The 12291-nt window shown below is 38.3% G+C and overlaps 1 protein-coding gene across 6 annotated transcripts in view; it reads right to left on the reverse strand.

The window, feature by feature from the left end:
* The window catches only part of LOC131064921 (phosphatidate cytidylyltransferase 4, chloroplastic), a 107826-nt gene that overhangs the window by 33946 nt on the left and 61589 nt on the right, over positions 1-12291 (reverse strand). For all 6 annotated transcript variants that reach the window (XM_057999253.2, XM_057999254.2, XM_057999255.2 and 3 more), the window contains one exon: positions 2130-2263. In XM_057999253.2, coding sequence (XP_057855236.2) covers positions 2130-2263 — 134 coding nt within the window. The remainder of the gene's footprint in view (positions 1-2129; positions 2264-12291) is intronic.

Here is a 12291-nt window from a genome sequence, read left to right on the forward strand (position 1 = left end):
ATTTGTGCCAGTTTGCTGATTTTTCTCTGCGATCAAGGATTTGCAAAAAAATTGGTTTTTTGGGTTTGTCAAAAAATCTTCTAGGTTTTCCAAAATTTGTGCCTTGGGTTTTGTGCCTCTTTTTGCTGATTCTTTTTCTCCCATCGAGGGTTTGTAGGAAAATTTATGAGTTTTTTCAACAATTTGTGCATTGGGATGTGCCTTAAATTCCGTTTCAGGGTTTCAAATTATGTGTAGATGTTTCTAATCTAGATTTTAATCAGATTCTTCCGTCTCATTTTTTGTGTCTTCACTAGGTTCACCTCGTTCAACCTCAGTTTCCGAGATGGCATCTTTGACCAACATCATGTTAGAACACAATCAAAAGTTCAACGGCTGCAACTACAACACCTGGAAACAGCACATGATGACGATATTTGAATATTGTTGCCTTGATCAAATTGTTCTAGGCAAGGCCTCTCATCCTACAGGTCTAAAGGTTTTCGCGACTTTTTCTTGAAAAATTGTACGTTGAGTTTTCTAATTATTTTTATCCACAAAAAATCATGGGAGGGTTTTGCTTGATTTTTTCCTCAAGGGTTTTCATGATTTTTTCCTTAAAAATTGTTTGTGGGTTTTCACGATTTTTTCCTCAAAAATTGTTCGCGGGGTTTATATTTTTTCCTTCAAAATTATCTGTAATTCGCACAGTTTGCGTGGGATTTTGGTTATCTAGGTTTTACCACTTTTTCCACAAAAACGATGATTTGTAACCTCAGATTTCTTGGTTTTTTTATTTCCTCCTCAAAAATCGTGATTTCTCTTTTGGAGGGTTCTTGTTTCAAGGTTTGACAATTTTTCCCACCAAAACAACATGCTTTTTGTTGTAGTCAAGTTTGGGTCGCACCTGGAGTTTTCGGGATCAACATCTGCAACCATGGTATCTTGCAGTTTGTTTTGGAGTTGCTGGAGCAAACAGTGTTCAATACTCTTTTGCAAAAGTTTTTGCATTTTTTATCAAAATCGTGTTTATTGCTCTTTGGAGGGTTTGTCGATTTTTCCTCAATCATGGTTTTAGGCTCCGTAATTCACATGACAGTTCTCTAATTCGCGTGTGAGGGTTACATTAGTCGGATGGAATCAGCTATTCTTGGTCATTAACACTTTGCAGATCCTAGGAGGGTCTCCGCAACAGCAGAGTGTTCTTGTGTTTGTGATCATAAGACCTACAGTGTCTTCTGTCGAGTACTTAGTTGATATAATGACCATTAAGGGAGGGTATTAGAATAATTAATTATTTTAGTTAGTTACCTTTTTAGTGGTTCTATTAGTGGTCATTTAGTTAGTCATTTAGCTTTTTAGTTCGTCATCTTAGTTGTCGACTTATTTAGCCTTTTAATTCGTTTAGTCTTTTAAGTGCATCTATTGCTTCCTTTAAAAGAACGCAAAGTTTGCTTTTTAGTGTTTATTTAGCGTTTTAAGTGTTTTAGCTTCATGTTGAAGCTTTAGATTAACAATTCATTCTTTTTAGGACACCATCTTGAAATTCCTTTATATACGGTCGTATATTCGTAATTAATTTATCCAATTATCATTCAATTATTTTTCAACTTTTTCTAGATCTAAGTGTTGGTGTTGTCCATTTTGTAGGCTCCTTGCCCGAATTGTATCATTACCAATATTATTGTTAATTAATACATTGGTTTAGAGTTTGGAGGCTACATTTTTTCCCAAACAAGTTTTGCCATGATAAGTCATTGTGTTACAGCATTTATGGTTTTGTTTATTTCCTACAAATTATTTTAAATTGTACTTTTTGTTCATCTCTCCTCTAAGATTAGTGTAGGAAGTTTCTCCAAATCTTTGCTTCCTTTCAATACAAAATGTGAGAAATCCACACATTCTTAGGTTCATTATTGCATGATAAATCACAGAAATATTTAATCAGTCTTTTTAATTTCTTTTTAATGACCTTCACTAATCTATTGAACCATTCAGTAAGTAATTAGAAGCAATTCCTTCTATACAAGAACATGGAATGCAACATAACTATGTATCCTAATGAGCATATGTATGCAAGATTCCTTCAAATTCAAGCTCTATGCTGGAGATATGCAGTGTAAGAATTGAAAAAAAAAAAAAGGAATTACCTTAAGAATGATGTAGGCCAACTCAAGATTTTAAAAAGTACAATCGTGACTGCAAGAGAAGTACCGAAGCCTGCAAATGCACCTTCCCAAGTCTTCTTTGGGCTCACACTAGTAAGAGGAGTTCGACCAAAAGTCTGAAATACAAGAAACCGTCAAACCATCAAGACCAATCAATTAGAATGAATTCTTTCCTCAATTGAATGAAATGAAGATTTCTTATTTAAGAGATCATTTTCTGTCAAATGCTATGTAACCTGAAAGTGGATAGGAGTTTTTCAAAAACAAACATAATCAAACAAAGACTTTCACTCTAACTTGATTGCTGCATGCATGCACCATAGCTAACATCACCATGTCCTTAGACTCAATGAGAACATGCAGATGGTGAAGGATTCTCTAAATTCCCTTCTCACCTGTAGGTGCTGCGTCTCAATCTGTTGCTACAACCTCATTATTATCACAAGGACAAGAAGAGATATTCCCTTAGTAATTGAACACTTAGGCTTGAACATCTACGAAGTTGGAATTTTGTAGTCATAGTATCCTCTTCTGGAACCATCAGCCTCCTTTATATTTATTCAACAAAACAGCAGAATAAGACAACTTCTTATCATAAGGGCTTGTATTTCTTTAAAATTTGCCAAATTCCACACTCGAATGTGTACTTCGCATGGTTGGCCAAGTTTAGCCAAAAAAGAAACATACCCTAATCTGCCCAAAAGATTTACCAAAGAATTAACTCTATAGAAATATCAAAAGAAGCTCAATACTGCAGTCATTCTGTTGTAGATCCTAGAAACACACATAGAAAGAACATAGAATTTTGATTGTCTCTGCAAAGACCATATAAGCCACAACTTAATCCTTGGCCAATCATATAAGTCTTAAGTCACAAGGAAAGCAGATGCTCTGATAGGTGAGATCACAAGGCTTTGGTACATATACAAACAAAGACCATAAAAGAGCTTGCTTTTTGAGAAAATTCTCAATCATCTTAAGTCACTAGCTGAACACAAAAATCTTCACATGTAGAAACCTCATTATCAACACAGCTAGACCACCTAGAAGGTAGTGCTTCTTTTTTGACAATAGACATAAGTGATCTATTACTCTACCTAGCTTATATTTACAGATTTATCGTCTTCAAACATCAATACAGGCTAAATGCTCCTCAGATAAGGATACCAAACATTTCTGGTGCCAGGACAAATTTGAGACAAATTCCTGTCATATATAAAACTAAGAATTTTCCAAGAAAGAACTTTTACCACTTATCGAACCCTGGAAAATTGTTAACAATAACTCTCATTACAAGCATCTTGTGAGGCATTGTATCAATGCCTAAAACCCTTAGACATGGATAACACTAACAGATGTCATATATTAAAAATTTCCAGAAATATGTTGTTTTCCTTTCCACAGATCAAAAATTTACAGTGTTGCCTGTTGGAGTAGCAAATTCATGCAACTACTAGCCAGGATGCTAAAAATGAAAGATGAAATGAAAATAACACAAATACACCAAATGGTGTTACCCCAAAAAATACTTCATTTATATACTTTTAGCAACAGCTCTCGATAATGACAACAGTATACGTACAATTAATAACATGGGCAGTTTTATTTTTAAATGGTTTGAGGATCTTTGGTATCAAACAAATGATGGACCATCCAAATTAGTCCAATCCTTGAAGATCTCACATGATTGGGACTTAGAAGAACAACAAAATACAGTAATATTGACCCTTGGGGATTCAAAATATCATGAGTTTTCAGTATTGATGTCAAAGTTATATTATGATATCAGCTGTATGGAGTATTGATAGAATCAGAACAGATATGTTCAACTACTACAGTAGTGTTTTCAGCTAGCCATTTAGTCTGTGATATCTATGGACAATCAGCCCATTTATTTTTTTTGGACATACACAGGTGCATCAATATTAATCTATCTGTTGATAAAATGCCCCCAACAATAAAATATAATATAGAAACCCTGTCTTATTCTCTGCTTGACAACAATCTTATTTGTATCAATAAGCTCTCATGATAGTTTAAAAACATGGCGAGTTAATTGCCAACTCACGAGCAAAGGACCTCTAACAAACAACTCGCTCAAAAAACCACTTACTAACAGGTCTGATGCAAAAATTTGCCAACTGGCAGCTAATAGAAGTGAGCTGTTAAAACACAAAAAATGTTCATCTTTTCTACCTTTCTTGACTTTCACTCTTGTGCTCTGCCCCTTGGACTCTGATTACATCAAATTTCAGTTGTTTTGGACTAGTTTCACGCAATCCATAAACGATTCAACAGATTTATTGACCAGATTTGAAAAGTAAATAATCTTTTGGTTGTTTTATTAAGGGTTCGTTGTTATTTCTTTCATTTTAGTTGTGTTTAGCACTCCTAGAATGTTGGGGGTTACAATGTTTAGCGTTAAAATCTTGACTTTTTTTATATTTGCTAGAGCTTCCAACTTTATAGGTAGAGATTGTGTCATCAAATAGCCACAATAGTAGCAAGTCCAGGGACATGTTGATAGGTCCTCCTCTGATCCTGCTAACACACACAAAAAGCCAACACCAGCTGCACTACAAAAGAACCTTAAAATGGGGACATTGCTAAATAAATATCCTCAAGCATGTCCTCAATGTCAGCAATGCGTGGCTCAACAAATAACCCTACAATGTCTGGCAAGAAGTCATCACACAAAGCTAAAACTGGAAGGGAACTATCATCCCACATAGCTTCAAGTGACCAAACTTCTCCTCAGATATTTGATCCACAGTAGATGCATGAGAGTGTGAACCAGTCAATGGAATTGAGCTCATCTAGAGCAAAATGAGAGAATGCATACAATCAAGAGGCATGATCAACTGTCCCAACTGCAATAATCTCTCTACTATGTAGGTCTCTGAGAAAAACTAAATCAGGTCTGAACTCTATTGTCTTGCTTGCTCCATTGTATGTAATTTGGTAAATGGAAAGGAGATTGGAAAATAATGAAGGGACACAAATTACATAATGAAATGTACCATCATCATCTGTGGATCCTCTACCAATGACATCATGAAATGTACCATCGGTCCCCATTAGTATATGTGGTAATATGCAAGGCTCATAAGAAAAGAACATACATAGAGAAGAAGCCATCTGATGAGAAGCTCTTGAACCAAGAAGCCATTGGTTGGTTTGAAGATGGGTGGATGCAAAGAGAGCATAGCCTTTCATTTTGTCTTCTCCACATTCTATAGTAGCCGACCTAGACTGGAAACGTCTAAAAGTGGAAGAAAAGGATGAACTAGATGAAGGCAACTGAATACGACTCTTTTGTAGAAGGTGCTTCAGATCATCAATCTACTTTGCATAGCATTGATGCTCATCATGTCCTGACCTTTTGCAATACGCACACTTTGTTTGATCCTTCTTAGATGAGTCCCTCTTATAACAAGAAGAAATTGACATATCCCGTAAATGTGATTCCTTAGCTTGCTCGTTAGTCTTGGAATCCTAATGCTATAGTTTCTTTCCTTTTCCATTTGAAGCATTTTTAATCTGGTGCCCTTTGATGCAATAAGAGCCTATGATTTGGAAGACTTCAATTTACCCATCTATACCAACTTTGTTTGCTCCCTAGTAAGAGATGAAGCAAAATTATCAAGTGAAGGTATAGTGTTTCTGATACCAAGTCCATCTCTAGTGGCATAAAAGGTAAACACAAAAACTGAATGGTCAAGACCAAGCTTAGCAAGGATGGAAAGAATCAACTAAGAGTCATCTTTTTTACTACCACACTATTGCAACTACAATTTGAGGGACTTGAGTTTGGTGAGGAAATCCAAGATGCTATCAAAATCCGTAGGATTCAAGCCAATAAGCTCATTGCCCAACTAAAATCCTCTCTAGATATCTTGGTTCCTGTTGATGTGTTTTTTATGCACATGCGAACACAGAATAAAATACCATAAGTATCTTATCCTCTCTTGAACAAAGTTATTCGAATGTTGAAGATTTGCCTAAGGATCAATCGAAATAACTCCAAGGTTCTTAAATGTAGGGTCTATACGTGTGGATAAGCTCAATTTGGTTTGATGTGATTATGTTGGATTCAAAAGGGGACTTACGTTTGTATGCCTGAAAGCTTGATTTGCTGGAATTCAAGTCCTATCTACTCACTGGGGAGAATAAAGATATAGCAAAAGGTAAAGGGCTCAAAAAGTCTACTCTAAGACCTAGAATGTAAGAAGATGGATGAACAACTAGGTGGAGTCCTACTGGGCTAGGTCTCACCATCAACTAGAACAATCTGACACCAACTCAATGCAATCTTCTAAGGGACACTTCAAATATGTTCGAATCATTACCATCAGACATTGATCACCATTCAAGTTAATGCATGAACAATAGACACATAACAATTTGAAGTTAAGCTCATTTAATGCCAGTTGACCACACAGGGCGCACTTACAATCAGTAAGAGGCTAGTGGTTTGGACTACGCTGATTCCACGCGAGTGCATTCAGCAACTTCCTTCATTCAATCTAACCATTTACCATCTAAAACGAAGATTCAACAAGAAACCATGCATATTGCAAAGAAACAACACACCTCACCATAACTTCAATGAAAATGGAGTTCATTTACAATCAAGGCAACAATTTCTTGCCTTCTCTTCTGTTGTGACCTTTTTACACATCGCCCCATTGCTAACGGGGACCCCCTCTTTGCCAACTTTCTACGTTGTTAGGTTAGGGTTTTGGCTGCTTAGTGGGCAATTTTGCGTTTCCCGTGCCCAAGTCTCGGAGTTTTGATCATGCCTAGTGCCGTCTAGGGTTTTTGAAGTGTTAGGATCAAGTTGCAAAAGATGATATTTTTAATGATCCTAAGTTTTGCTAAGTGTTAGAACTATTGAACGTTAACGCGTTTTTAAACATGCGCATCAAGTGATTTAAAGTGCCAAGGTATTCACAGACCTTTTGGAGTTGTTTTCTCGCTCCTAAGGTAATATTTAAGTTGGTTTCGCACTTTATTCCAATATTTTCCTAGTGTTTCGCTCATTTTTGGAAAATTAGTATAAGTCCAGTCAAATTTAAAGTCGCTGAGTGATTTTGAGTGGTTAAAATAATAAAATCCTAAGGGAAATTCATATTCCAAGGGTTAAAGGGTCAAAATCCATGCTAGAGGTAATTTTCCCCTCACATTCCAAACTACCCAACCCATTCCCCCACTCAAAATCCACACTACACATGGGTTTCCCCTGAAATCCATACTGGCTACTAATTTTCCCCACTGTTTATCCACACCTGGGTCGAATTTCCCCTGGAAGTGCTAAAATTTGGCTAAGTGTCAGGATTTATCCAGACTGCCATCGAATTTCCCCTGGGAGTGCCGACTGGAGTGCAAGGATAATTCCATGCCTGGGTCGATTTTCCACCAGGATTTTTGTGACAACTAAGTAAGGATTTTTGTCTAGATTTTTATCCAGACAGAGGTTGATTTTCCCCTGAGCATTTTGGTAAGGATTTTTGTCCGGATTTTTATCCAGACAGGGATCGATTTTCCACTAGGAACATCATGAAGAGTTTTGAGTCTGGATTTTCATCCAGACTAAGGTCGAATTTCCACCAGGGAGATATTTTTCCAAGCTAAGTGAATTTTTGTCTGGATTTTTGTCCAAACTCATATCGAATTTCCCCTGGGAGGGTTTTTATGTGCATTTTGATGAAATTGAGCATGGATTTTTATCCAAGCATGGGTCAAATTTCCCCTATGTTAAATAAAAAGCCCAACTGATAGCGATTTTCCCCTGGAGGCTTTATTTTGGATTTAAATTGCAATATTTAATAAAAAGCCCCATTTTGATTGCTTTTAAATAATTATTAAATGATTATTTAAAATTTAAAAGCAAATTTAATAACTTGCAATAATTATTAAATGTTTGAACATTCTAGAAGCGAGTTAGGGTTTCACCAAGCAAGTATTTATACAAGTGTTTTTTTATCCCACATTGCTTGTGTGGTGAAAGTTGGAGGTGAAAGCAAGTATATGAGAGGAACTTTAGCATTATTTTATTATTATTTCTTCCAGGCGTCTCCATGAAAGTGATTTTTTCTCCAAGTTGGCCGAATTTTTTAGCAAGGTGTTTTTGTGAAATGTGGGATTGAGGATTTATTTTCTTCCATTTTTTCCAGCTTGTTGATCTATTCTTCTTGGCTGCCATTAAAGACCAGTTTCAGATTTTCAGTTTTGCTAAGTTTGGCGATTTTTTCCAAATTCAGCATTTTTTGGTGAAAGTTGGCAAATTCATGATTGAAGACTTGGGCGATTTTTCCTCCACCAATTGTGCTTGCTGTTCAGACGTTCATTGCTGCAGATTGCTGCCATTGACGTCAAATTTTGAGATTTCCATTTTTGGCGCTAGACTTGGGAAAATTTCGATTTTGCTTGGGAGGTGTTTTGGTGCCATATTTTGATGATTTTCATGCATGTTTGGTGGCTGCCATCACTTCAAGCCTGCTGATTCGCTTCAGATCTGAGGTCTGAAACTCCATTGTTAGGCGCTTGTCCTCAGAAATTTTCATTTCCAGCCACCTAACCAATTTTGGCGAATTTGCTTGGGGCTGTTTCCTTAGCAATTTTTCATCATTTTCAGGGATTTAAACCACTTTGCAAGGTGCTAGTTATCTTCAGAATTTTGACCTCCATTGTTGACTGCGGAAGGTGTCTTCAGACATTCATTGTGTGAAAACACAACCTTTCACACCTTTCCTAAGTCATCATCAATCCGGTGCGATGTCAAAGTCAGGATACAAGGAAAGGAAAGAGTTGCTAAAGATGCTGGAGACTGGATTTTATCCAAAGTTTAAGATTTCATCCAGATGGAAGGAGATCACTGATACCAAAATGCATTTCCTGGACTTCGACCAGATGCAGCGTCGGATGTTCGGAGTCAGAGATCAGGTTCCTTCTCCAGCATATGCGAATATTATGAAGAGTGGCATTTTCCATGCCGCTGGGTTTCCACAATCCATACAATGCAGTGAGTTGATCCTGGAGTGTGCACGATGTTATGATCCGCTCACAAGAATGATTAAGAGTCCCAAGGGCGTTGTCATCGCCTACCTTGCTGAAGATGCCATTGCTGACGTGTTCGGAATTCCACACAGAACAGACATGAAGGATGTGACCAAGGAGGATTATGCAGACAAATACACAGAAGATGGGTGTATGCAAGAGTTTAATTAATAAAGAGTGGATGATTGAACCTAGGAATCATCAATCCAAGGCTCCCAAGACACTTATGTGCGTAGATTTTAAGGAGGAAATAGTGATTTGATATTTCTACTCAATAGAGTGATGGGAATGCCGCAGGGAGCAATATTTCATGGATGGATGTTCTACTTCATCCAGGATTGTCTTAGAGGAACACTGGTGAATTGGTCCAAGATCATAAGCAACAATCTGGATTTCCAGCTGAGGAATGTAGAGCGGTCCAAGTCATTCGCCATGACTTCTTACCTGGTGTACCTGCTTGCACGATTTGTTTCATACAGAAGATTAATATGCAAAGGTGAAGTCGGGAATGGGCAAGGACAATTTAAGAGTTATGAATGCTACCTCCAACTGAGCATGCATAGAATTGAAGACTACAAGAGAGTGAATGATGCATTCACTATGTACATCACATGGATGTTGCAGGGCGGAATCCATAGAAGATTGTCCAAGGAGGCAACAGAGTTAATAGAGAAATATGGATCGTGGCATATATAGTTCCACACTTTCACATACCTCCAGATTCATGGGTTTCAATCTGAACCCTACAAACTTCCTAGGTATCCTACCGACAGAATGATATCGTTGGAAGTGGTGAGACAGCTTCTAGAGTTCGATGTTATCCAGAGAGAGAAGCACAAGACAGGAATGACGAACCCTATTTCAGTTGGGAAGACGTCAGAGGTCTGCCAATCCGCCATAGCCGCCAGCACTACAGGTGAGGAGATTGCATTCTACAGATTTGCAACATACAAGAAAAGAGAAAGATTCGATCCAGACAAGAAGGTCGGAAGGATCATGGGAGAGAAGTTCACTCATAAGGTTGACATAGAGGATTATTGGGCTAACTTAATGGACGAACAAGCAGTAAAGAGAAGAATGTGGTCCAGAATGTCAGTGGATTTCATGAGGAAGTGTGGACTTTTCCTCATCCCTGATTAAGTATTAGATGATAGAGATCATACACATCCACAGTATGAGAATGAAATGAAGAAGGTGATCCTATTGCCAAATTGGTCAGAGTCAGAAGAGATTGACCTGAATGTATTGGTAGAGGTCTTGAATTTCTCCCACACATGGGTAGATATGCAAATGAATAAATTAGTTGACATGGGTGTTCCCTTCACTTATGAAAGGATGAAGCCGGAAGAGTCTACTTCCGAGGATGATCAGAGGACTGTCAGTGATGTCAGGATTCATGCAGACGAAGAGAGTCAAGCTCCCAAGAGAAGGAAGAACATGCCTGGAGAAGTCAAGGCCAGAGGGAAGAAGATTGAGGAGGTGAAGAAGAAACATAAGACTATCACTCCACTTATCATTCCTTCACCCCCTCCCAGTGTCTCATCAATCGAAGTGATTGAAGTAACAGAACAGAATAAGGAGACTCAACAGTGTTCCAACACAGTGATACTACCAGAGAATATTCAGGAGTTCCATGCCACAGCGACATCTGCACCTCCTGATAAGAATAATGATCAACCGGAATCCCCTACTGTGCTTTTGGAAGTTAGCTTGGGAAATGAAGTATATGATTGGACTAAGGATAATCCTGATGATAATGAGGATGTTATCTCGGCATTGAAAGGACTTAATCGAGAAGTATGTCTTGATGATGGTATGGAAATGGCCGCTATTCCTGAATGGCTGAGGAGAAGCATGGAAAAAAGTAAACAAATGATAGAGGTACAACCTATTGATGATATTGATGACTACCTAGCTAGGAGTGCTAAGAAGAGGGAGCCCAAGAGAGCAGAGATTTTGTCGCACATAACCAGCGATGAGACAGGAATGCGGATTGCGCAGATTGTTGTTCCTAGAGCCGGCGTGACAGGGGACACTGCTACTCCCATGGATTTCCAGATCACTTCAGTTGCCCTTGGTCGTCCATCCGCAGGGCAGGAATTTCAAGAGATTGGTGACAACCTCCAAGCAATCAATGCAAGGTTAGACTCAGAGAGTATATTGCAGGGACAAGGTGTGGAGATCCCACCCTTATTTCCCCTATTGCAGTTAACCATGGAATACATTCACACTACGAGGTAGTGAGAGGTACACACTCAGAGGTGGAAAAGTGGATTGAAAGCACAAGAAAGCAGGCAGATGATTTCCTTACTCAGTTTGTTCAAGCATATGATAAGACGACAACGCTTGCATTCAGAATCCAGTATTTGGAGGGAGTTTGGGAAGAATTCCGGCCTATCCAAGACAAGACTATTCCACGCCTCCTGGCATTGAAGGTTCCTAATTCCACCTTGGTCAGCGAGAACATTGTGCACAGTGGAGACACATATAATTTCCATGGCTGGTATTGTGCACTAGCCTTGAAGAAATCAGCTTATGAGAACGCCCAATCGAGTTGTATGGAGATGGAAGGATTAATTCAGGACATTCAGATGAAGATCCTTGCCTCAATTGAGGAATTATTGGGTGTTGATGTTAGTGATGCTAGTGGTTTACACTTAGCCGAATTAAGAGACAAGATGAAATTTATGTATTTTTGCCAGTTGGACTCTTTGCAGAAGAGTCAGATTGATGACTTGGTCTCTTTGTTGATTCATGTTCATAATTCGCAGAAGCTCATGCCTGAATGGGAGAACACTTTGAATGCTTGCTCGGATTCATTGGATGTGATTGATTTACAGCAGGATACCTTGCCTAGCATTTCCATGGAGGAGTTAGATTCAGTATTGGCTAGATTCTTGGAGTATGCTAGGAGAGAGAGAGATGGAGGAAAGAATCTTCTAGAAGATTCCCTATATGATGACTAGGTATCTTTTCATTGGGCCATATGTTGGTGGCGCCATTTTTGATGTAACCCTAATTAGGGCAATTCTAGGGTTTTGTTGGCATGATCTTGGCCGTTGATCTTGGATCAATCTTGGCCATC

Source organism: Cryptomeria japonica, chromosome 3 (assembly GCF_030272615.1).
Source record: "Cryptomeria japonica chromosome 3, Sugi_1.0, whole genome shotgun sequence".
In the NCBI taxonomy this organism is placed as follows: domain Eukaryota; kingdom Viridiplantae; phylum Streptophyta; class Pinopsida; order Cupressales; family Cupressaceae; genus Cryptomeria; species Cryptomeria japonica.